At 50.9% G+C, this 26653-nt stretch overlaps 1 protein-coding gene across 1 annotated transcript; it reads right to left on the reverse strand.

Moving 5' to 3' along the window:
- Window positions 1-26245, reverse strand: LOC128720907 (zwei Ig domain protein zig-8-like). Its single transcript, XM_053814607.1, has 9 exons — window positions 25704-26245; window positions 19024-19164; window positions 13639-13784; window positions 13502-13572; window positions 10818-10981; window positions 3502-3713; window positions 2529-2634; window positions 2253-2303; window positions 1-1322 (listed from the first exon to the last, which is right to left on the reverse strand). Exons 2-9 carry the CDS (start codon window positions 19094-19096, stop codon window positions 1201-1203), a joined length of 945 nt encoding a protein of 314 aa, XP_053670582.1. The 5' UTR covers window positions 19097-19164; window positions 25704-26245; the 3' UTR covers window positions 1-1200.
- Window positions 26246-26653: the final 408 nt, after the last annotated feature.

Raw genomic sequence — 26653 nt, forward strand, 5'->3', positions numbered from 1 at the left:
GACGAAGAAAAAAGCAACCAAACAATCCCGCCCAGGTGCTCCACCTACTTAACATCGTCTTCATCAGCGGGTTGTCTGTTTTTTTTTGTTTTGTTTTGGAAGCGCAGGGAGGTTTCGTCTTCGCTTTCACCGCGCGAAAGCGAATGCCTTTTCCGGGAAACCCCTTTTTTCAGAAGGATACCCAGCTCGGATCCTGGGGTCCCATTATCCCTATCGGGTCCATTCTCCGTACGTCCGTAGTCGCGAAACATCCACAGCCCGGGCGAAACTAAACTTTAGCGAAACTTTCCCGTTTTTATCAGTCACGAATGAACGATGTGCCGGCGCATGTGTTATGCTTATGTCCTTATGAGCTTGTTTCCAGCACACCACTGCCTGTACGTGTGTGTGCGTGTGTTTGTGTGCGTGCGTCAGAGAGGCCCCCTTTCTCAGCGGCGGACTTTTCACCGAAGCTTTCGGCGAGTTTCGCGTGCTTTTTTGTGTGTTTGTTTGTTCTCTCTCTCTCTCTCTCTCTCACTATCTCCTCGAACGCTTTGTATGAGCAAAATTTTCACATCATCGTTAACCTGGCCGCAGCCTAACCATGTTATTTTATGCGAATGTGTTTGTTTTTTTTTCTCTCTCTCCTTCTTTATCGTCTTTTTTTGTCTCCCATTTCTCTCCCCTCTAGTGCCCCCCGGGGAGGCTTACTTCTTCTGCTTCTTCTTCTTCTTCTTAAGTGTGTATTTAGCGATAGAGAATGGACGTGGATGATTTTCGAATTATTCTTACTTGTTCGTTTCGTGTGTCGTTTGTGTGTGGGTGTGTCTGTTCTTTTTTGTTTTCGTTCTTCTTTTTCCCCCTTTTTTTCCCCTTTGATCCGCTCCTCCTCTCTCTCTCTCTTCCAGTTGGGCGCGTTTTAACTTATCTTTAATATGCGGATCGCGGACCGTTTGTGTTTCTCTGTGTGTGTGTGGGTGACTTCTGTCGCTTTCTTCACTGCTTCTTTGATCCTTTAAGGGTTCAGGGGATTCATTTTCCCCGTTTTCCTTGGAATCTCGTTATTTCCGCTTAGTGTTTTTTCTTTGTTGTGTATGCGCTTGTTTACGGATAAGTTTTGCCCTTTTTATCTTTCTCCCCCACGGCCCCTTCCGGCCCCCATCATATGTCCCCACTCCCACCGTGTGTCACTGACTCTACCTTAATACGATAAGTTTACTCTTAAAGACTATAGTTCACATGACAGCTTAGCTGAGCATAGATAACCAATACAAGTAGCATAACAAATGACCTATGCCGGAGTAGAATCTGTAGGTTGCGCTGCTTGAACATCGATATGCTGTCTGTGGGCGAGAAAAAGAGAGAGAGAGAGAGAAAAGAAAAGGAAAATTGGGCATCCAAAAGGGAAACGAGATGAGAAAAAAATGGCATTAGCGTTTTATTTGGAAGATAAACATTTGTGACTGGTTTTTCGCTTGGCTAACCCGAGCGCGGTCGAGCGCTTGCTCAATTTAAACCCCCAAATTGGCCTCCTGTCGTGTTGATTGCGTTCGTAATTGAGTGCACCCGGTCCGTGCCCACGTGTGTGGCTGTGTGTTTTTTTTCTGATTTACGGATGGGTTTTGGGGATGGGCACACAAAAAAGCATACTCCAGTCACCAAACAAGGGGGCCACATGAGCTTTCTGTATTATGAAAAAGCTCGAGATGCTCGAGCACTGCTAATGGCACATTGCAAGCGCAATATCGCACCGGAGCGCCTGTCCGTATGGCGATGTGCATACGTTTTCGCATTTAATTTCAATTGAAATAACTGAAAACGAGCCAAGATGCGAGGCGGACCGTATTGACCCGACCTCGAGCCGGGCAAACAAAGGCGAACTATCTGGTGAGTTGTGCATTCGCAACCAGATCAGCAGCAGCAGCAGCAGTGGCATCAGCACCAGCTGCTGCTGTGTGCAGCATTTTACAGATCCACTGTCACAGCTGCAAAGCATGCTCGCCCACGGTACCAGAAGCAGACCATTCCCCGCGCAGTCGAATGGGGCCACCAATGAATGGAAGATATCGCACAGCCCGGCTTTGCCGACTTGCGATTGGCATTCGAATGGCTTCACGGGGTTGGCCGCTGTATGGGCTCACGTTGTCAATAGCACGCGGCGAGTGCATGATTTACGCACCCGCAGTCCCAGTGCCCGGTTCCGACCAGCCCAGGAGAACCCGGAGAACCCGGAGCTCGATAAACAACAGTAATGAGAATTCAATTATGCTTACCATCAAACAGCGATCTTGCCGATGACGTGACAGCGGATGCAGACGACTCTCCTGTGGGTGGATGGGTGGTTTGGTCACCAACGTTGACAGCATGTTGTCATCGGGTGGGGTCGAGCAGAGGGCGTAGCAAACGGCACAAGCGAAAGCACAAACAAGCAGATCAATATCGGTGTGTATGTAAATGGAAAATCGGCTTGTACGGTGGGATGGCGCGGAATTTCCTGCCAACCGGTGCCGAATGGGGCCGAATGGGACCGAATGGGGGCCTGTACCTACCGTTGATGACGTGCAGCGAGACGGTGATCGGTGGACTGTTGGATGGGCTGCAGGAGTAATTTCCGGAGTCCCTCTTTTTCGTCGATTCGATTATCAGCGAGCCAATCTGTTGGGTGTGTGTGGGTGAAGAGAGAGAGAGAGAGAGAGAATGGATTGGTAGAAGTTGTGGGTTAGTGTGGACAAGGGTCACAAACTAGACAATTGATTTATGATCGCATTTTCTACGGTAAGGGTCCCCACCGTAGCGCTTTATTATCCACACGTTCGGCAGGCAGGTAGTGCGTTGGTGATCATTAGAGTGATTGGTAATGACATTCGAGCAGGCTTTTATCGCCCCTCGAGGTAGTTTTTTTTAAACAGTTTCTCAACAAGGTATTATTGGCAGCTTGGAGCAGATTTTCGAGCACTTTCGAGGGAGTAACAAAATGAATTTTGATCAGTTTTAAAACAAAAGTTGTTGCTAGCAGCTTTGAGCAACTTTATTGAGTACTTAAGGCAGCGAAAAAAATAACAATTTTAATCAGTTTTTCGAGATGAATTTCCACTATTTTAATGTTAAAACAACGAACCTCGAAAATCACTGGGAAAATATTTTACTTTTCGAGCAGCTCAAATAAATGCTGCTGTTTTATTTAAGTCAATTGGATAGTCAATTTTGGAAGTAATTTTTTCTGAAATGGCCAAATGAGATTCGCTTTTCAAGCTAGAAATAAACAACCATTGTTCAACTGACCATACAGCTTTGCCTGCGTGCTGATGGAAGAAAATTCACTCAATTCCTCAACTGCTCGAATAACAACAAGTAAACCGAGTCTGCTCCAAACACTCCAATTTTCCGCACGTGCGACGAGTGTCGATTATGAGAAGAAGAAAAAAAACCACCCACCATATGAATATGAGCTAACACATAAAGCGTCTAGACGGTGTATGACCCCCCCAGCGCGCGATGGGCAAAAAGGAAACACTAACTCACCGTGCTGTGAATGTCCCCGTCGAGATCGGGCGCACCGCGGTCGAGCTGCGTCTTCCAGCCACGCCGGCTCTCGGTGAAGATCTGCTGCGTACCGTGGTACCAGATGATGTAGGAGGGCGGCTCGAGGGCGCCCCGGACCACACATCGTAGGATAACGGCGCTGCCGGCCTTGACGTAGCGATCGGAGTCACCTATAAGCTCGGTTCTTGGCACTGTTCCCGGGGATTGGAAAGAAAGAAAAGAAAAAGCGCGGGGGAAACGGTGGCGGTCAAATATGGGCGTTACAACTTTATCTCGTAGATCTCGCGCAAAAGGACGCGACCGGAAAAGGACACGCCATGGGAAGGCGCAAAGCAATCGAGTCACGAGCGAACGGAGCGGATCAATTGGCCGTCGGCTTAACTACGGCTCGTTTCCAGCGCGCGGCTTCCCGGGAAAGGCTTCCAACTCCGTTTTGCGTCACCCCCGAGGGCGGGTTTTGAAGCCATCGCCGAAGTCATTCCTCCGGCGGGGCCAAGCGGCAATCAACCCGGCTCTGTTCCAGCGGACGGATAGGGAGGAGGCAGTAAATTTTCATTCCACTCAATTTCGGCGATCTAAAGTTGTGTCAATTTTCGGGTGAATTTTCCACAGTGAAACTGCCCGACCAGTGCCAGGAGAGCGTCAGGACGAAAGTGCCTCCACGCCTCCACGGTGGGCATAAATTCTAGCGAAGAAGCGCCGAACGGAGCCGTACAGGCAAAAGAGGAACATCCACAAATAAAACGAACAAGCAACCCGCTGGATATAGACACTGGAAATCCTTGCACCGGTGTGACAGTGTGTGTGTGGGTGTGTGGGTGTCTGCTGGCAGGCATCCGCCACAATGGCGAAATAAAACTGACTGTTGGCTCGGAAATTTATGGCACTTTTAAGCCAGTCTCAAGCCGTCTACCGTTACGGCCCGATCGACAGCCGCCTGAAGCGGCCGTGTGCTTCTCCTGAAGGAGGGGGTGGGGGGGAGGTGAACGTAAACGGGGGGGGGGGGGGGAGGGCTTGTCGCCACGCAAGGTACCAACCGACCGGCGACCGGCGAGCGGCACTAGTTTCGGCCGGGTGGTGACCCGGGAGCGTTTTTATCGTTTATCGAGCCGCAAGGACCTTCGAGCGGCACGGGCTCGATCACGGTTTAATGGTTCTAAATTTACTGTAAAAGCCCTCCCGCTAATCCTTGTGAGTGCTTTACCGATTGCCCGGGCCACGTGGTTTTTATTTATCGTCAATCGGTGGTGGTTTTTTTTCCCCGGGCCACGATTTCCCATTTTCCGGCGCTGGGACCATTGTGACCTGCGCTACAACAGGTCGTTTGTCGGCTTTTGGGGGATCATTCGTGCGCCCGGTTCGATTTGTTATGCGCTGCATGGATTCGATTTCTGGAGCTTTCCTTCCACCCCTGCGCGCGCTTCCCAAACCTTCGCAATGAGGCCACGAGGTGAAGCCATTAATGCAATATAATCTACTTGAATAAATCATCGCGCTGGCGGGAAACGTTGGCGGGATTGTGTTGTAAAGAGGTCGCGCGCAGAAACGAGGCCCAACGACACCTTCGAAATGGGAGGTACGTGCTTGTGGCGCTTTGCACACGGCTCGTAAAACTGGCCGGTCCGGTCGTTCGATTGCAATTGGCCGCTTCGCCGGCGAAATGGCGCACCGTTGACCGAATGGCGCATTTTACATCGCAATTTTACAATGAACGCCACTTGGGGCAGGTTGGAAATGGAATGCATCGACCGAGGGTTCGTTTATCGGTGCACCAGCTATGCAAACTATTTTCGAGAGGGACACCCTCTTAAAACAACCCCCGTAAGTGGGTGGGTGGGTTCGGTACAGCTTTACACATTTTCAGCAAATTATCGCCGATATCGAGTCAAAACGATGGCGGGACCGTGGAAAAACCCTCCCTCAACCGGTTGGAGCGCGAGCGACCAGAAATTGCGAACATTCGAATGGTTTCGTCGCGCGAACGGACAACAAAAGCGACTAAAACTAGCCACCGGTCCGGTATATGGTCGGGACCGTCTCCAAAGCGGTGCCGTTTAAAATAGCGCAGCGATATCAGCGCATTCACACATCTGGATGGGATGGAGGGCGCGCAAATAAAGCGCGCTTGGGGGTGAAAAAAAGGGACGCAACAAAACTCCGCCTCATAAATGAGATCGACCGGGTTGGGGGTTGCAACTTAACATAACCGGTTCGACCCAACCCCGCCCCGGTGAGCGTCCTTTTTGAACGGGCGCGTTGAACTATTCCCCAGTGGCGTTGAGAGCTGTTTTCGCTTTCTGCGTCGGTTGAAGTGCGTTTTCCCGCGAGGACTCGTCTGCACGCGCACCCAAGCCCTTCCACATTATGGTGGCACAATTGTTTTATGTGCCACTTATGCAGTGTTTCGCTCGAGTGTTCGGCATACCGTTCGCGGTGCAACAATGATGCTCGAGGTACACGCGCGCTTGAGCGTGAGTTTTCTCTATGCCGGCGTCTGAATAGGCGCTTATTCGCGCATTAATTGTGCATAATTGGCCACCGAGGGCAGGGCAGGTGAGAGTGAAAACATTGAAATTACATTCGCGGTTAGCTTTTTATTGCCGTTGGCGATGTAACTATTTCAAAATAGGGGAGCGCGTATTTAACGCGTGTAAGCCTCGGGAAAGCGACTCCGAACGAAGCAAGCCATGAAGCCAAAACGTCGATGTATGGCATCTTGAGTGTTTACAGCCACTGGTTGGAGCCTTTGGCGTTTGAATGTCTCGACCGTGGTTGAGGTTTTGCGAAACCGATAAGCGCTCGGCAAGTCAATCTACATTAATAACAATGTTCGTAAAGTTTCATTTTCTCACCGTGGCCGCAGCGAATGGTGCAAATTTATTCCCGTACAATGTGCGGTAAGGCCAAACTGCCTCGAGGGAAAACTTCCATTCAAAGCATTTTTACTTAACATAACTTTACACTCCCGTTACCAAATTCGCTCCAGCGCCTCGCCGACACCGGTTGCGGCCAGCTGAGCACCAACAAACAAGAACAAAAAAAAAAAAGAACACCCCAGCCACCCTTTCGAAGCGATGTTGCAAAATAAAATTATGACGAATGTTTGGTGAAAATGCGGGAAAGAAACCCCAATGGGCACCAAAAAAAAAAAGCGCACACCTCCTTGGACCATACGGACATAGCGCCAGTAAACCTTGGGTATGTGAGCCTGCCGAAGGCCAGCGGCCAATTTCATGCCGAAGAACTTCGTCAAACTACCAACCACCGGCCTGCCGCCCGGCGCGAGGCGATTGTGATGAAAAGAAAATTCACCAACTTCGGGTGCGAGAAGCTGCCGAGAATTGCTGCGCGTTTTGCGAGGGTGAAAAACTTTCACCCAACCCTGGCTTTGAAGTGGCGTGGTGGGGCTTCGACCGGTGCGCTTTAATCCGCGTAAGGGCAGGCATGGAAATTGTAAATTTGAATAAGGTAAAAGTTTGCCGGGGGGCTTCCGATAAATGCCGGTAGTTTTGCGTTCGGTGCTTCCGGCGGTGAGAGTTTCCTTCACCGGAAACCGTTCACAGTTGCGTTAGAGTAGCTTGTGTTTTATTTCCTTTGGTGTGTTTTTTTTTTCTCTCGTCCTTTTCTACCATAATGTACGAGCCATTCGGTTTGTTCGGGTAACAACTTACGACGCTTATTAACACCCTTTTGCTGGTGAGGGAAAGCTAGTGAAGAAAAATAGTGAACCGGAAATTAGCGATCGCGAATCGCTTGCAAACAAGCCCAGTTTGAAGTTCCAATATGGTTCCCTTAAAGTTGGAATTATTCGGTGGACATTTATACTTTTCTGCTTCAGAGGAGTAAGTTGAAGCTGCATGAATAGGTTTCCAAGAAAACTACCCCTAATAAGTGGAAGGCAAAGGATCGTCGTACCGACAAAGCACGCTGCCAATGGTAACCAGCTTTTGTAGAACTTTTATAAAGCTTTTATAAGGGTTGCTTGTTCCTGGAAATCATCTCCACCGCATGAGACCATCTTTATGCGTTCATCTCGGTAATTGTGGTGAAAAAATTTAAAATTCCATCCACCCGGTTCGGAGCAATTCCAAAGCACACCCGTAAATGCCACGCAAACGGGCCGTGAACGACCGTGAAAGCGCATTTCCACAGCTCCACAGCGCAGCGTTTGATATTCCAGCAGCGCAAACTCACTTCCGAGCGCCAGTAGCGCGCCGGAATAATAAACAGCAATAAGCTCGCATTGTTTCGCTGCACGCTGGCCACCAGCCATTCGGTGGTCACTAAAACTCCCCCAGGCGAATGTAACTCAACGCAAAACCCGGAAGCACGGGTTTTCGGACTTCGGACTCTTCGGACGCCCATCCCCACCACGCGAAAAGCCAATCTGCCAAACGAGCGGGAATAATTCACGCACGAGCTAAGAGGGCACGGATTATCGAGGCCCGGTGGGGGGGTGGGTTTTGTTTGTTTGCAAATTTTGTAATCGTAGTTTATTGCACGCTCACGTTTCCCTCACGTGTTCCACGAAACTAGAACCTGCACGCTGGCCGGAGCAGTGCATCAAAGCCTCATCCGTGCCACCGGGCTGGCGTATGATTATGACAGCACCGGGGAAAACCTTGGCATAGCGGGAAAACTCATGTTTATTGCTTCCCTGTCCGGTGCCAGTGCCGCTTGTGTGCGTGTGGTAGAAACGAACGATCGGTGCAAGAGACCCAAAAAAAAAAGGCCCCACGAAGCAAAGCACATCACCACACAAACCACAGGAAAGGCTTCACCGGCATCGGGATTCAATAATTTGTGGCTCCAACGTACCGAGCGCTCGACGCCATCTACTGGTGGTGTTCTAGCGTTCCGATCGGTCTAATAACCCGGTGCTGGCCTGAAACGCCACTAGAACGTCCCTGGACGGCACGCGCATCCTTCTCGAAACGGGCATCCTGGGGGGTTTGGGTTTGTACGGCCGTACGAAAAATAAAACCACGTACCGCACGGTGCCGCACAGATGAGCATGAATTCACCATGAGCCAGGACTTCCCGGGGCCCTGGCTGCCCGGGTGCCGCCTTGTTATTTACTTCGTGCAACGAATCACTAATGATGGCCACAGGAGAAATCAACCCAGCAGGCTGCCGCTTTTCGTGCGGGTAGCGCGCGATGTACCGAGCCGATGTGTGGCGCTGAAACCACCGTGGTCCTGCCTGGGACAACGGCACGACGTTCTCCCGAACCGGCCCGTAATCCGGTAAGTATGTGTACCGGCCGCTTGCAACTGTTGGCATTTAATTAAGAACGCAGGCGAAACTTTGAGCGCCGTTTCAGGTGGAAGAAGTGGAACACTGGCAGTACAAAGCAAAAAAAAAAGGAAGCACTCTCTCGACATCCTTCGCAGTTAAGCCGCAATAGTGTAGTGTATTTACATGGGATCGTACGGCAAGATTTGGGGTCTTGAGCCTCCGCTTAATAAGTGCCTTGTTGCAATCGATTTATGCTCAATTGTACACCGTTTGGTTGGAACGGGAAAGAGAAAGATAGCGCGTAGCCAGCTGGCTGAACTCGGGACATTATAAAACATCTCGCCTGGCGCCACATATCTGGGGTCTGGAGCACCTACACCACCTGCCGGGTAATCTCGCACACGTGCGCACTTTCTACGTACATCCGGACCGGAGCGATCCGCTTCCAGCTCGGGTTGGTTGCTTTTGACAGCACACCGTATTACTTTTTGACGAGTGCACCCGTGACCAACGGACCGACCGAGGGACCCCAAGAGGGACCCTTATCTCCCGTTCCACACAGCCAACGGCTGACGTTCACCATTGTTTCGGCGGTGCGGCAAGATATATGATGAATATTGAATAGAAGTGGCCTCCACCGGGGCAAGGGAGGCTATCGAAAAATCAACGCACACAACTTTTGTTCCATGCCGGGAGTGTAATGGGCTGGAACGCGCGTTCCTGCAACGTGGTTGAGCGTGTCCTTTTTTTTCAAACCCTGCCTTGAGGTAGGACGGAAGGATGGTAGCCGACTGCTGCTGGCTTGCTTTTAATGATTCAGGTCAACCGAGCGGCCGTTATCCGTCCGTGGAAAAACATACAGGTACAAGCGCTTCTCGGCGCATGAGGACGTACTCAAAACGGGCGATGGGCAGCTCAACTGAAGCCCGGCAGTAATAATAACTCTAACCCTCTTTTATGGCACGGTACAAGCGTGCTTCAGGGACAAAACTGACGTCCTCCCTCGATTGCCAACTGTCGACGAGATGCGGTTGTCCGATTGAGTTGCTTCTGCTGCTGGTGCTACTACTGGTTTGAAATGAGCGCCCAAGCTGGGCGGGTTGGAGAGATTAATGCACGGGAGTTGTTTGTGGATTGAAAGTAATCAAACCAGCGAGAAAATGAAACCTGAAGAGACACCTCTGGCTGGTCTCGGTCGGCACCTGAAACTAAATTTAATTAAAACGTAAGCCCGCCGCTCGGCCACCGGATCGCTTCGGCCCCGGATCGACCATTTGCAGATGGGTTTTTCGGATTCTATTGATTCCGCCACTCCGCGTCAGCACCTTCCAGACAACGACCCTCGCGTCGGATCGAGGCGAGAGTCCTAAATCGGCACAGGTAAGAAGAAACAAACACAGCTTCCACCGTTTGGGAGGGTTTTCTCTCGTCGAACACGTACCAGGTGTGGGGTGGTGTGGGCGTGGGTGGTGAAAGAGATCAATATTTGCAGCTGGCGATGAAAATCGGTCGATTTGTGTGCACGGGCGTGTGGGTGTCTGGGTGTGTGTACTGTCTGTAGCACGTTGAAGAGTCTCCCGAAGTCACCGAAGTATGGCGTTGTTTAATTAATAACTCAATCGTGCTGGGTGCTGGGTAAAGGTAAAGTGCTAACTTTCGTACGTTTATGAAATTAATTGAACACCCAGTGGGTGTGGTTTAAAAGAACGGGTTTTGCGCGATTAAAATTCAAATGACGATTAAATTTCTCTTCATCGTCTCAAAAGAGCCGCAGGGAAATGATTCCGAGCATTATGGTCCAGATGATTGTAATATAAACCTCAGCTCGTCATTAAATGTTGAGCGTGAAATAAACAAGTTAATAGCAAAAGCGACGATAAACTTCCGGTGCATTTCACTACACTACAAGAACTTATCAATTCACTCCGGTTTGAATTACGCCCACCGTCGGTTAGAAAGCTGGAAAACGGCCCTCCCCCGAGGCTCAAGAGACCGGAAGCAATTCAGATGGAGAAGGCAGGTGGGAAAGCAGCACAAAATCGATGTCCAATACTCACCAACGACATGCAGATGTACTCGGGCGCTGATTTTCGGTTCCGTCGACACCTGACACTCGTAAATGCCAGCGTCACGGGCCTGCACGTATTTGATCTGCAGCGTCCAAACGCCGCTGCTCTCCACGTAGAATGATTGAAAGCGCTCGTCGGCTATAAATGTCATTCTGCTCGACGTCCAAATCCAATCGGCGAACGTGTGTGTGTGTGTGTGCGCACGTGTAGGTGTATGGGTGGGTGACCGATGAATCCAGGCGCGATCGATCGTGTGATGCGGGAATTCGATTCCAGGATCCGTTTCACCGGCGATAGCGGTGATGGTGGTGACAATCCGATGGGGCAGGAATTTGCATTAGAAAACACCCACCATTCCGTCCATCGTTGTCGTCCGTCCATGCCGGGCGTGTCGTGTCCATGTCCGGGATGAGTCGACAAATCCAGCGTGCAAGCAAACAGGTGTCGTCGGTGTGTTGGTGTAACGTATCAACAGCGGCACCGGCAGCAAACATTTACGGAGTGTGGAGTGAAATGAAATGTAAAAATCATCGGCAGAATTAATATGCTGAAAGTGCAAACACTGGTGCGCTTAGTAGGGTCGGGAAAATCAACATAAGCACCTTCCTCACCCTAAATCGGTTGGTGGAAGAAAACGCACCGGTCTCTGTTCAATTAAAATTGAATTTCATTGCGAAATTGATTGCAACTCATCTTCGCAGGGTGAGCCCTCCTTTCCCACAGGCTTATCCTCGCACAAACATGAGGGAATGCTTTACAACGTTGACACAGTAGAAATGTGATAAGGAGCGCCCATCGCCGCAAGATGATGGATGGTTTCCACAGGCGTTCGACCGCTTCCGGACGCTTCAGCGTGGACAGCTGGACGAGCTGTTAGGTAAACATGCCCTGTTTAAAGAAGCATGAGAGCGATCGATCCGTTTCTAATTGCCTTTCAATGTACGCAGCCCGGCCGATGGTAGTTGCTTGTCCGAGAATGCAACTGCAGAGCAAACACGATGGAGGCGCCTGGTGGTTCGTGCGTAGTTAAACACTCAAGTGTGAATTATGGGCATTCGGATTGATTTGGCATGCGGTATGTTTTGCTCTTTTGCTATCATGTTGATTTGGGCTAGAAACAGTTTTCATCAAGCAACAAATACAATTTATTTGCTTTCCTATGAAGTGAAATATTTCACAGGAACATTTCACACTGTTAACATTCGCTCACTGAACTCCAATCATAATCAACGGGTGCTGTGCTGTTCCCATAGTAACGGCATCTAGTGACGCATTGGAAATTACTGTCAATTTCCCATGAAATGAACAGCGGCTAAGAATATAGCAGCACCGAATGTAAAATGGCGCCCCTAACCACATTAAAACTCTTCGAACCAAGCGCATTCCTAAACCGAGCGATAGAATGGGCATTTGAATTTCAATCGTGACGGGATATAATTATGCAATCGATTCAATGGCACCCAGGCGCCACATAAAACAGCCCTCCACGGTTTCGTTTGAAAATGGCTCCCAAAACGAAATAATCTGCATTTGATGCTAATGGGTCGATCGATAAAATAAAGCCGCGTCGTGCCGTGGCGGTATCGATCACCAAGTAACGGAACGGGAAATAACGAAGTGCTTCTATCCTTCAACTCCCAAGCCAAGGATAGCCCAAAGTGAATAAACTATTTCAAATCGCACCCATAAATAGGCCATTGAACTGTGTCCATAAAAAATAAGCTACCCCGCCAGCGCGCGTGTACGGTGTGCCATCGTTTAAAGGTGGCTCCAATCCAAAAGAATCGCCTGAATTGCCCGTTCCCGTTCGTAGCACCCGGTGTGCAGAACAATTTCAAAGGATAATGCGCCCACCCCCGCACATCCTGCGGCCCTTTTCCGCGCGAGCAATTACGAACACCCGAACGTGCACAACGCGGTTTCCCGCGGTGGTGTGAGTGCGTTTGTTTGAGTGTGTCGTTTCGAGCAGTTGTCGTTAGTGCTGATGTAAGATAATTTTGTTAATGCGTTCGTACAACAAGTCGCTAATAATGTGCACTTGAATGCGACCGGTACAATGGCGCCCCGGTGCGGGTGAACGGCGGCTGTATTGGGTGTGCGAGAGGCGCAGGTGTAATTGTCCTTCCCTTTCGGTCGCCCTTAATGAGCACCCGGCACGATTCCATCCCCAGGGATATGGGAACGTGGGCGCGGGTGTGGGCGTGTGTGTACGTGCGGTGGGAAAACACTTTCCCAAGCGCTTTGATGTGGCGACCGGTGGCATAGAAAGGGCCACAGGACCAAACGCGACGAGCATCCTTTTGCGATTCACATGGCGCTCAGAACCAGGAACGCGGCTGTTTGCTCAGCGGCTGATGCAGCGCAAACAGTTGTCAATAATCCCTTCGCTGGGTGCGTGTGTGTGTGCCATTGCGAGGGAAGACTAATAGAGCGAGAGAGAGAGAGAGAGAAACCCATTGAAATGGCCCACCTTTTGGTGCTTTCACGCGACAGCATCCGCAACCTGTCCTTTTGTGCGCGTTTCTCATCGAAAACCCGTGGAATTGGTGCTAAACCGACACAAACGGAACCGAGGATGTGGCTCCCCACTACCCACCCAGCATCCCCACCAAACCTCCCCCCCCAGCTGGGCTAATTATAAACGCATCAATCATGGCACGGATTTCGCTCACCTGTCCACTGTGAGGATGTGGTCATCTCTCACTCGTACCCACGAAACAGATTTGTTCCCTAGCTGTTTCACCTGCAACGAGGAAGAGATGAGCAACGTGAGTGTGTGTGTTTGGTTAGCGTGGGTGGTCGTACTTACCTTGCACGGCAGATATGCATGTGTTCCGATTTGTGTAGTTACATTGCTAACGCCGCTCCCGTCCAGGTATGGTCCAGCGAAAAATGTTGCACCGGAGTTCAACTTACTTAAGGCTAAGGACGTACTGATATCGCCCGTTACATAATCTGCAAACGGAAGCGTTCAAAAGGATGAGGAAGAGAATGAAAAGAGAGAGAGAGAGAAAAAAGAATCAAGAACAACATCGTGCGATCGTAAAAATAGGTTCGTCTTCGAGGGAGCGTGTTTTTCCAGTCCCTTTTTCTCGGTATTTTTCACAGACGCTCCGAGACGCCCGGTTCGTCCGGTGCACATCATAATAAATTTTCTACAATGTTTTCGTTTGGCGTTCGGTTGGCTTGTTTTTTTTTTCTGGTGCTCTTCCCCCTCGCTTATCAGTCCTCCCCCACCTTCCACGCACCTTGGGGCTGATGTGGCCCAAATTTGCTAGTTTGAAATTAGTTCCCATTCAGCCCAACCGGAACCTGGGGTGAATGAGCACGACGCCGGAACATGGGCCCGGCGCCGAACCCGTGCCCGGGTGCACGATACGCTCCATTTGGATTTTGGTTCGTAAAAAAGTCGTAAAAAAGTCGTCACACCGGCACCGGGCGCAGTCAGCGCATAGAACCTCGCGAACGGGCCGTCCTCGGAAGTAAATGAGCCACATAATTAAATACAGTTTTCCCGGGGTGTCTCTCGGAAGCGCTGGTGAAATTTCCGCCACCGGTCGAGTCGAGGCCATCCGTGAGAAGCAGAAAAAGAAGAGCTAGAAAAGCTCTCAACCCCGAGCCCGGATGGCTGGCCACCTATAATAGTTTATTCTGGAAGTGTAGAACGCAAGGATTAGATCGGCGTTATCTTCCACACATCCCTCTGTCCACGCTCGGAACGAGCCCCATTGGGTAGGACGGTTTGCGTTTGATTAAGTTGTTTTTCCAAAGTCGTTTACCCGGTCGTTTATGCTCTGACCTCCCCTTCCACAGGAAGCTCCAGCTGACGTAAACATTACGATAAAACAGATCGTGAAACGCGCCATTCCGCCATCGAGAGTCATTTCTCGGGCGTGTGTGTGTGTGTGGCATGTGTGGGGTGAATTTTATTTCCGGTGCTCAACCCGGATCCGATCCGATTAGGGCGGACGTGGCAGCATCGCCGTAAATGATTTCCACCGTTTGGGTGTGGCGTTTCTTCGATCTTCGAGTCGGGGTTAAAAAACTGTCCCCGCTTAATTAGAGGGCCACGTTGTAAAAGCGGCATATCGAGCCATCAAACATCGAGCCCGCATCATCGGATAACTATCGACGAACGAGCCCGGGTGTTGTTTGTTTTCGTGGTTCGGGGTTGTTTTTTTTATCTTTATTTCGCTCTCTCCTCCCAGCTACCAGCCTTCGGGAGAATGGCGGCTATTAAACGCATGTATTTATGGTCACCATAGCGAGGGAAATGCAACGCAGCAGGCGGTGTATTTTTTTCTTCTCCCTCACAACCACCCGGAACGCGAAACGGTCCGGCATGTTTATGATGCGCGATGATTGTTGTCGGCACTTGATTTTTGTGATGCTATCCACCGTGGAATGTACCGGCCATAAATGAGTAATTACTCCCGATGGTGCCCGGGTGGCATATTCTCACCCGCTTGTCGCTGATGTCGGTGTACATTTCGAATCCAAATTCGACCCAACTGAACCGACGTGCGTCAGCTTCCATGGCCTGCTGCGATGCTCGTGTAAAAAGGATACACTTCACTTTATGGCAGACTTGTCAGGAACTTTAACCGAAAATTAATTTCAATTAGTAAACCCACTCGCTTCCTCGCACCGGGGCAGTAAAAACGAACCATCACAAACGCCATCCATTCGTTCGATTGCTAAAAGCTCGCCCCTTTAGCGCTAGTTGCTCGTTGCTAACATTTCGTGTGCATTTATCGAGTGCATTAATCTCGCATGAAACTACTTCCAAATCGAAGCATGTCAACCTAATCTAAAAGCCCTTTTTATCACCCCGACCTTTACGAACAGCAGCCTGGCAGGCAGAAAAACGTGCATCTCGCCGGCACGCGCCGCGTCTCGTGTTTCCCGCCCACGCCATCCCCGAGGACACTATTAATAGAGGCGGCATCGTCGAATGGGGGCGCCCTATCTCGCAGCCATGATCTTGATTTAATCGATAGTCAACAAGTAACCGGATCGTCCCCCCGGCGTATCCCTACCGCCTTTTGCTCTGCGCCACCCCATAGGTTTCGGGGGATATTGTTTCGTCGTGCCCTTATCCTTCGTTCCGTTTTTCCGTTCCATCGGGCAGCGCATTTAGCTGGCATCAGCTAATCCCGAGGCCGACCTCGGCCCTTTCTACCATACCAGCCCAGCACAAGCCGGTTATTACACACCCGGGTGCTCCCCGAACTCCAGCAGAGGGACGTCACACATGACCGGCATTCGACGTCCTTGCCGGCTTCGTCGTCCTCGACGTCGACGTCGTCGTCGTCGTCGTCATGTGTCCTTTTATTCATTATGCGTCCCACCCACGGCCTCCCAGAACCGCAGCCGCAAGAGTTACCATCAAATTAATTAGATTATCTACCCTCTCGGTACACTCGGACGGGTTTTCCGATGGAAGGAAGTCGGAAGGACATGGCCGGTGATGGTGGGATGGCTGGATTTTGGCCACCCGATTCGCATCAACACCCGCCGACGGGGTTTGCCATTTCAGTTCGATGGTTCCTGCGGTCGAACGTACGGCTAATCGAATCGAATTACACCCGGCCCGAGGATTCCCCACACAAAATGCACCCCGTGCACATCAGCGTGAAGGTGCACCCGGCCGAGACCGGTTTTGTGGTCAACTATCGGGGCGGTGCGCGCGAGTCTGCTTGGAGTTCCGTGGAGTCCAGAAACAGACACACGCACGCGCGCGTTGCCATACACATATTTACATTCATTTGCATTATTTGCCAACAAAAGGGTCGCTCGCATTTATACGTATGATTAGCATTATCGGGGCGCCGTGCTGATGTTGCCATTTTGTGGTCCTAGCGGCAGGTCCGGTGCGAAAGAAGGCCGATCGAACGAAAACCTCTCTGCCGGTGAAGGGGGGATGTGTTTGATTAGCTGGCGAGCGCGAGATAATTGAAGTTGAACTTTCCATGACCACCCAAGGGTGGGTGGGGCTGAAGGTCCTGCTTCCTTGCCAGTGCTTTTCGGACAAAATGACGTCAGCGTGAGTGGGGCACGGTTCTTACGGGTTGGAGGTTAAGTTTCCACGAAATTGTTTTAGCGTTAAATTGCTAGAAATTAAGCGAAGGTTCGGAGCCAACCGTGCGGCTTTTTCTAATCTACTGGTACGGTGTAGTTTTACGTCATGCTAGTGGTAATAATTTTAGAGCTTCGTAAAAACCCGTGATACTAGCTCGTTTTACAAATATCAAACGCCAAACTGGTGCGCCTCTTCGTGTGCTCCTCGAAGGAGAATGATTACGAGGTGCACGAAAAACCCCTTCACTCGTTCCAGTTTACCACATCAGTGGAAGCGGCTGGTTTTCCGTTCCGTCAACCCAAGACGAACGACATGCCACTGAGAAAAAAAAAGGAAACACTCGTCAACATCTCGTTGGTTTCAGGCGGTTTTGCGCGCAGTAAAACCACTTATTGATTTATCTATCTCGTGACCAGGAGGCAAAAATCACTCCACAAACACACATAGACTGAACAAAAGGAAAAAAACAACAACCCAACAGGACCCTTCTGATTGCGACTCGACAGTGACTAACTGAAGTTGATGTGGCACCGAAGGTTCTGGGGAGCAAACATCAGCAACACAACAGAAAAAAAGGACGAGTAAAACACAACAAAAGTTCCTCCCTGTCAAGGTTGGGTTGGGCTTTGGAAGTTGCCTTTACGCGCGCGGTCGCGTATTGATTTAATTCTCCCTCCCCCAAAACGCACCCCTTTTTCCTTCCAACCCCGGAGAGGTGGATGGAACATCCGATAGTTTTAATAACACTTGCATGAGTAGTCATGGACCGGAAGGCGCTCTCTTTCTCACTCGTTTCCCTGCTGCTGGGTGTGCGTTCCCGGAAAGCCACCCCCGAAAGGCTTCCGTGCTGGCAGGCCGTCGCGCGAGGGCCCTCGCGGGCGCATAATTTATGATACCAGCGCAAACCGTGCCGAAGATGTAAACTGATGAGCTGTTATTATCGTAGATAGCGCACGGGAACGCGAACCTACCCGCGGGCCAAGGCGCCCGCGGCGTCGTCCTTTAGCACGTGTGTGTGAGCATGAAGGCATACAGGGCTGAGAGACAAAAAAAAGGCCCGACCTAACCGATAGGAGGAACTTAACGACATTCCCGTGCCCGAAGGCACCGTGTCTCGCACGCATGCTCCCATAAATCAAAAGTTTGATCATAGCAGGCGAACCGTTTGTCGCTTTCGGTGGCTTTTTGGTTTCCCGTTCCGTGGGGGGGAGGGGGGGTTGAAGGAACAAATCACCCTCCCGACTGTTCCGGAAAACGCGCGATGGAAACGCACTTCATTCACGCCCACCAGGCCGAAAATTATGAACTATATTTACAAATATTTGATTTCCGTCCCGGGTTCCGCGTCTGGTGGGGGTGGAATATTTTCCCCCAGCGTACAATAATTTCCACCGCACGCTAGATGGGTGGCGCGAGAAACAAACCCCGGGCGTCGTGTAAACGCACGCACACACAGAGGCTCCTTCGATCCAAAACGCCGTTTGCGCGGTTGAACGGGTTGAGAACGAACGAATGGAAGGGAAGAAAAAAAACCGCTTCATTTGCTGCGCGCCGTCGGAATGCTGAAGTCGGTGGTTAATTAATGTTGGAATGTGGTGCTTCCGAAAATTTGCCCCTTGTGGAAGGGAAAATCGAACCCCACGTTGGCATTCCTGTCCTCCCGTGCGCACAATCAACTATTTCGAACGCGGGTGTTGTGTAGGAAGTGGAATTATGCGAGGAAAAACAAAAAAAAAACATCCCTCTACACAAGATCCCAGAAAGGTAGGCCGAAATAAAAGTTTCCGTTTGCGAATGGATGCGATAAATTCCGTGCAAATAGGCGCTCATTAAGTTTACAACGAATGGAATGGCATTCTCCGGGTTTTGCGGAATCGCTATGAATGCCATTCCCAGGTGTTCCAGCTGGGGGTACTTTGCCGTGCATTCGATTTAGAACCGTAGGTTGTTATCTACGTGTGATGGGACCCACGGGACGCATTACGAGACCTGACCGTACACGAGTGTGCGAGAATTCACCCAAAATTTGCCAACCTGCGCGAAGCCCGGGGCGAGCTAGTGTATCAATTACGAAAGGGCACAGGCTGGGCAGAGACCCAAGACCACACTCACCAGTACAAATGAAGAGCACGATGAATATTAAATTAGAATGGCACATTTTGTTCCGTTCCTTCAGAGTGGACATGTTCCGTGCGGCCGACGTGCTGCGGTGCGCTGGACCGGCGTGTCACAATGCATAGAAGACTGCGGGACCTGCGGGGCGAGATAGAGTGAATAGAAATGAAATAAATATTACACACACACTGGAGCGAATGGGAAATTGGGAAATAAAAAACTTTTCGAAATGCAGCCGCTCGTGTTCTGAAATGAAAAAAAAAACCGACGAAAATCTACCCGTTTGTCTGGCACGAGGCTGAGCGATTTCGGACGGTTTCGAAGGCGAGATGGCGTACGTTCATCATGGCCGTGCTGGCCGTGCAACCCGATTACACAGTTGGCCGGTTTCCAAATCACCAGTGCCCGAGAAAATCCAATCCAATTTCGCTGGCCCGCCCGCCCGCGTCCGGAGCGAAACAGGACGAAGCCACTCGATGCCAGCGGTGGCATAATTTCCTGCAGCCAGCCGTGGCAAAGGCAATCGGCATTGGCGTGTGGCAGGAAGCGAGACTCAACCAAAAAAAAAAAGAAGATGAGGAAACTGAGCAGCTCGACTTCGTCACAAGCACAATGCTCCGGCGATGCGGGAATGCTTTATGCAGCGCCAAAGGCGGGTTGGGCTCCCACTGGAGAACCGGGCGGAGAACACAAAAAAAACGGTAGAAACGATTGAGCGAAACTTCAGAACAGATGCTCACGATTAAATCTTACGATGGGTCCCCCAGCCCAAGGGGTTTGTGTGGGCGCACGAGCGACACAAAGCTGCGCCTACGAAATGGCGATGGCTTTTTGGCATCTTTTCCGGCCGGTTCGCAGCACCACTGTCTTTGTCGTGTGACCGGGGACCGAGTGCTTGTAAGTGATAATAGGGCGTAGGTGTTATCTAACCGCAGCTATCCTGGGCTGCAATCTGCGGCACGATAAAGCCGCCTGTGGGCTCGGTCCGGTTTGGCAGCGGTCTCGTCCGGAGGATGTTTGATTATATTATCAAGCGAAGCGAACGAAATCCACCCAACCCCCGAGGCATCATGGACCCACACACCCACACACACACAGAGCCCCTCACGAAAATGGTGCGCCGGTGAGTTGATTTGCCTTTCCCGTAGCCGGTTTCGGCTGTTTAGACGTCGTTTTCCACGGTCCGCTTTCCAGCCGGCTGCATCCGAAGCCTCGGTGATTATGGTGGCGCTGGAAAATGGCAGTCGAGAAACACCGAAAAAAGAGCAACAAAAACCAGACCCGGTGGGGAAAAATGCAACCAGCCGATGATCGACACCATCCGCTGGGCGGAACGAATTCTGGACCGGAAGTCTCCGAAACAATAAAAAATTCCCACCGGACACGGGGAAAATCGGTGTGGGGCAAGGAAGCGAAAATCTCTCTTTTTCTCCGAGGGGGGTGGGAAAACCGGTGAACCGGTGGGTGGAAAATGACCGACCGCTTCGACGACTGGCCTTCACTGCACGCGCCGCCGCTTTCACGCTTCAATGAGCCTGCGGAAGCGCGAATCCTGGCTCGCTATCGGAAGTACGAAATCTTCCGCGTCCATTTCCACGCCACCGGGAGCCACTTTTTGCCCGGTGGCTTCTTTTGTTTGGCTAACGGGCGCGTTTTTCTTGCGCCTTTTCTTTTTTTTTTTTGCCTTTCCCGTTTCCCGTTAGTGAAATCACCACAGCAAGCGGTGCTCTTTTGTAAATTGCCCAACCGACCGGCTTGCTTCTCCAGTCGCGTGGATGACGTCGGTACTTTCTTATTAGTATGCTTCTTTTATTTTCGCTCACTTTCTCACTCTCCTTTTGTCCCCTCGCGGCTGCCTGCGTGCGAAATCGGGAGTCGATGCGGATGCATGAAATTTTGCTCCCCTAAATTACATCCCCGGCCCAGCCCAGCCTGCCAGCTCATTAACGACGGCCAACCGGGGCCGGTTTGATAGCTGCAAATGGGTCTGCGCATGGGCCAAATTAAAATTCAATTTCGGGCACACTTTATGTCACCTAATTGCTTCGGCGACACTTTGCTGGTCGGGCGCGCGAAGGGGGTTGTGGGATGGTACTGGGGGTGGTTCCATCGTCTTTGGAAAAGTTCGAAAACGACCCGAAAACTGCCTGATTCTCGGCGGGTGAGTGGCAAGCAAAAAAATAAATAAAAGAAAATGAAATAGAAAAAAAAACAAAGAAAAGAGCAAAAGTAAGTAAACGAAGGAAACTTTCGAAGGCGAAGCGAAAATGATGGTGCCCGGTTTTCCCCGGTTGGATTCGGTTTCCGGTGAATTGGCCGCCGTTAAAGGATCAAATTTCAGCAACCTATTACACAATAGATTGATTCTCATCATCATCATATTTTCGTGGCCACCCGGCCGGAGATAAATTTCGGCGGGTGGTCCACGCTCGCGTGTACTAACCCCTACCAAGCCCCGCGTGGGAAATAGGGTGGGCATTTTCGAGCCCCACCCGTAAGCCGGAAAGGAATGCCCATCCCTTAATCTGCGCCAGGCAGACGAACAGCTCCCAGTGCCGGTTCCTTTGGTGCCTTTTTCCCCCATGCCATGCGGGTTGCGGGTTTGATTATGCAAAAGTGAAAATTGTCCCTTTCTCGTGTGCCCCGGTACCCGTCACTCACACGCACACGCACTCGAGAAAAGGACCATCCGCTAGGTTCACCGCTCCGGGTACTGCTTGGTCCTTTGCAATCGGGCCACAGCGACTGCTCGTTTCGAGGAACCGAACGCCCCGAGACGAATCAGAATTGGTCAGCCAGAAAAACCAATTTTCCGCCCTCACAACTTTGTGCACTGGTCGGTGTGTGGGTGTGTGCGAGAGAGAGAGTGTGTGTATTTTTTTTCCATTTTTTTTATCCACCTTCCTCGGCATCCTCGACGGCGCCCCTGCCAACAGATCCGCCCGTTCTGTTTTGTTCGTTCCCGTCCGGATAAAATTCATATAAGTTCATTAGTTGCCCTTTTATATCCGTCCGGTGGTGGTTGGCCATCGGTGGGGAAGGTGAAGGGCACCCGGTCTTTAGGGCCACCGGATCGACTCTCGAGCGCACAGCCACCCTCGCAACCCCCACGCTCCTCAAAACAGTCCCGAGATTCTTGCCCGAAAGGCTCGAGAAAACTAAATTCCCTGTGTTTATTTTGGACTTTCGGTAGACTCTATCGAATTAGGAAATTTTGTTTGACCCACCGGTTGCGGGGGGGTTTGAGTGTGGGTGGGAACGGAAAATAGGAAAAGAAGGACCCTTCGCCTCGCTGTCCACAGCCCCATTAGCAACCAGAGCGGCCGGAACAGGCGATCCTTCGTCGAGACCGATCGGTTGACCTTTGGAAAATGGTTCTGAGGCCGGCTGGGTTTGAGGGGAAAACTCAAACACTCGAGCCAACCCGGATGGGGTAGTTCCGATGGGCTTCCCTACTGGAACACGGGCCGGAACCGAATGCGAGCGATGAGAGAGAGAGAGAGAAAGAGAGAAAAGACCCTACCTCGAGCTTTAACTTTTTCACCCTCATTTGTCATTTACGTTCGTAAAAGCTTCCCCAAAGGGCCACCGACGCATGCTTTCGCTGAGGGCGACGCAACGTGATCGAACGCAACCGCACCCGGTTGCGGATGTGGTCGCGGAAAGCAAAAACTTGATGACCGTATTTTTCCTCCAAATATTTTCCGACCAACCAGGCAAGGTGGTGTTGGGTGTTTTTTTTTTCTTCTTCTTCTGTTGTTTGGTGCACCGGCACTGGCTCCTTCCCAACCCACAACGGTGGTTCCAGCCCACCATCAACCTTCGAGGTAGACCGCGTATTAACGTGAATGCATGTATCTGTGCCCGCGAACGAGTATGTGCGTCCATCTCGGAGCTCACTCGGGGCTCGGTTTTTGTGTATGACGTTCCTTCGAAGCCGGGGTGGTTTTTGTTTCCATTTTTTTTTTATTCATTTTTCTCTCAACTCTCCCAGTGCCTGGTTCCATTCGGCACATTCTTCTTGGGGCACGCTACCACCGCATACTCCTGCCTGGTGTCTCGTTCTTCTTCCTGTTCCTAAAGTAATTTCGCGCAATTTATGAGCGAAAGCAATTTTGAAAACTTTTGCCACCCATAAATTATAATCAAATGAAAAGCGCTTTTCGCCGGGAGCGTGGGGGCTGGGATGTTGGCTGAAGAAGAAGATAAAAAAAAAGAAAAACCTTCCACAAACACACGCGGCCACATACACACACATACAAAAAAACTGCCCCGGGTGAAAACGAGCGAATGTACCGCGCCTGGATTATGGTGGCCAGAGCCAGCGTTTGCTGGTGCTGGGGAAAGCACTCAAACAACCGCACGATCACCGAGGACGGAAGCAACCGAGCGGCCAACAACATGGAGAAGAAAAAGGAGGAAAAAAGGAGAGAAAGCGAAAAAGGAAAGCGCGCACGGTCGCTTAGGAAAAACTAGAAGTTATATCTGAATCACGCCCCGCAAACACCGGGATCGGCCGGGACGAAGGTGAACCGTGCGTCAATTTGAATCCTTTTTTACACTCCACTCACCTTTTTTCACTCTCTCTCTCTCTGTCTCTCTCTTTCCCTCACTCATCGTGGCGTCTTGTGGTGGTGCTTTTTTTCGAATAGTTTTCCATCCCCCAACCAGAAGACGGCAGCATTCACCGGGTGGTCCCTCGCAGTTTTTGTCACGCTCTACCCTGTCGAACCACCCTGTTATGACGCACGAGCAAACGGCGGTTTGTTTTGCAAACTTATTGCTCATCACGTACCGGAAGCGCACGGAGCTGCGGTGGCCAAAAGAAAAATCCGAGCCAACAAAGCGAACGAGTTGACGATGGCTTGTCGTGCCGCGTCTGAAGGATCGTCGGTCCCCTTCAATCGACCGACGCACCACCCTGTGGCGGTGTGTGGAAGACAAAACTTGACGCGATCACGAAATGGAATGAAAAATAGCAATATATTTATTCAAAAGTTTCCCACAAACCCCACCGGAGGTCCCTGTGTTCGCGGGCTTCATTGTGCACCTTCAGCTTCCGTAGCGTGCGCTGGGAAAATGGGTGTGGGCGAGAACGCCAAAAGCCACCCCCACCACTGGTGCACAGTGATGAGAGAGAGAGAGAGAGAGAAAGAGACAGAAACACACGTAACCCAAACGAAACAGTGCCAGTGCTAGCTGTTTTATTGTTCTCGCGTTCATATCATTTCGCGTTTATTTTTTTTTTCCTGTACTCTTTCTCTTGCTTTTTTTTTGTTCGGGTGGGCATTTTTTTTTTGCTGGTGCCCCTAAACGAGAAACGCGAACCCGGCCCGGACCCGAGAATATAAATATTCATTTTTTAAAAGCGAGCGCGAACGCACGACCAAGGTGTCGCGTTGACCCAGGGCCCGATGAAGCGGGGGTTTGCGAGATGGTTAAACGTTGTAAAATTGTCAACTTTATTCCCGCTGGCCCGAAAATAAAGCAAGAGCTAAAGTGAAGAAAGAAGAAAAAACACAAAGCTACACGAGCCACGGACAACCGTCCTCAGTGGGTCTGAGCCGTAAGCGCCTTGGGGCCAAGGATGGGTGTTTCGTTTTTTTGTTTTCAAGCAAGGATTGTCCCAGCTTTTTTGCGGCGCGCGATAACGAGAATGAGGAAAATGGTGCAGCAGGTGCGAGCGCTGGAAACAGGGGTGGGGGGGGGGTGAAAATTGTCTCCGAAAATGGATTCCACACGGGGTGCCCGGGCGCACGAGCTAGTTGGAGCCACGGTTTGTGTCCTTTGTGGCCGTTGGGTCGTTGATTTTTCTTATCTCAGGTGCGGTAGGATTAATGCACACGCGAAGGCCCACGTACACCCACGCCCACGAATGTTCGGGTGACATTTATGAAGAATTTAATTCCAACCTCCCAGCGCGCGCTGTTTCCATCTTCAACCTCCCCTCGGGGAAGGCACCCATTTGACGCACGGCCTTCCCACTCCGCTGGGAAGGCTGACTTGACTTAAACTAAAACACACTTAAAAATGGAGAAAAAAAGCGAAAAAAAAAACGCTCCACGCGCGACCGTTTAAGCTGCCACACAGTTTTAATTTAAAATAAATTGAAAACAAGCCGCGTAATCGTCGCAATCATCTCGAGCCAGAGGGGGTGGTGGGCTAAAGTAACTTTCAGGGCGGCAAGGAGCTACGAGCGGTGGACCATCGGTGGTTGGAGCTTGAGAAATTAAACTGTAAAATAATTATGCCAGCCCCCCGGGAGGGTACTGGGAAAACGGGAGTATGAAGAAAGCGGGTGGGGAGGGGGAGTAAAAATAAAGACAAAACAACCGGAGGAGCTGACAAAAAAGAAAGCGAAGCAAGAAACAAGAAACGAGCAAAAACATCAGCGGCGCGGGTGAAAGTTTGTCGGACGAGACAGTTGACTTGATTTCCTTTCATGTTAAATTCATTAGAAACTTTTATAAGCCCACCCACCCACTGGCCCCGGTGGCGCGAGCTAGAGCATTATCCGGCCTCCCAGAACCATGGTGGGAGGCAACGAACATAAGCATACACACGCGTCCAACAACGACGGCACGGCATCCGAAGGGAGCAAAAGCACGACGATGGAGGCGCCCAGCCCGGCTCATCTAAAACTCATTTCCAAATTGAACTCTTAATATTTTACTCACCTTGTTTGTGTGTTGTTGTTGTTGTTGTGTTTTTTTCGTTGCTTCTCTCTCTCTCTCTCTCTCTCTTTGTTGGTTCCTTTGAGCTTTGCTATCGTTCTCTTTTTCTCGATGCCCTCTTGTGGCACTTGTCGGCGGTTGTTTCGGCTGGGCCGCCGGTTTACAGAAGCATCAGCATCAGCCCGGTCGTGTGCTGCGGCACGGCGATGATGTGGTTTGATTTTATTTTGCCCTCTCCCTTTGGCTCACTTTGGCAACGGGACTGTTCCAGCAGTGTTCGTGCTCCCCGCTTGGTGCTGACGCGCTGCTGCTGGGAAGCAGTGTTTGCCCGGGCGTCCCCGTAGCACAAAATTCGATGATCTCGTCCAAAAATTATCGCAAACTTTACGCCCCCGCCCACTCGAGGGGAAACACGCCCGCACCGTGGGAAAGCGTCCGTCGCCTTGCGCTTGATGCGGTGCGCTCGATTTTCGCCTAACGAACTTACGCTCTAACAATGTTTGAAGCTGGGCTGTTGTTTTGATATAAGATCTCGGCACCGGGTGCGGGTTCTCCGAAAAACCCGGGGAAAGGATTTAACCGTGCGTGGGCTTTTGAGGGCACGCACCGGCGCACCGTGTTCTGCTCTAAAATATTAAGCGTTAAGCGCTTACGTGCGGATGCGTGATCCGTGTTACTGGATATACATATATCTTCGTTCGCTTGGCGAGTTGCTGGATGGATAAGACTAGCCGGAAGTGTAGCACTCTCTTCCGGGCGTAATTAAACGGATACGTAGGCGCTCACGTGGAGGAGACGCGATATTGGTTATGGGGTTGCTGTTGCTACGAATAACCTGGAAAATGTACACAAGCCAAACAACGACGGCGGAGTATGTGGCGCTATCGTTCGGTTATGCCTCTACGTACAGGGAGGGCGTACAATGGTTATAGTATATGCGATTATTACAAGCT

Source organism: Anopheles nili, chromosome 2 (genome assembly GCF_943737925.1).
Source record: "Anopheles nili chromosome 2, idAnoNiliSN_F5_01, whole genome shotgun sequence".
Taxonomy (NCBI): domain Eukaryota; kingdom Metazoa; phylum Arthropoda; class Insecta; order Diptera; family Culicidae; genus Anopheles; species Anopheles nili.

Coding starts and splice junctions, on each gene's coding strand:
- LOC128720907 (XM_053814607.1), bottom strand. CDS start 19,096: ATGTCCACTCTGAAGGAACGGAACAAAATGTGCCATTCTAATTTAATA. Junction 13,573..13,638: donor ATGCATATCTGCCGTGCAAG/GTAAGTACGACC, acceptor TCCTCGTTGCAG/GTGAAACAGCTAGGGAACAA. Junction 1,323..2,252: donor GGCAAGATCGCTGTTTGATG/GTAAGCATAATT, acceptor TCTCGCCCACAG/ACAGCATATCGATGTTCAAG.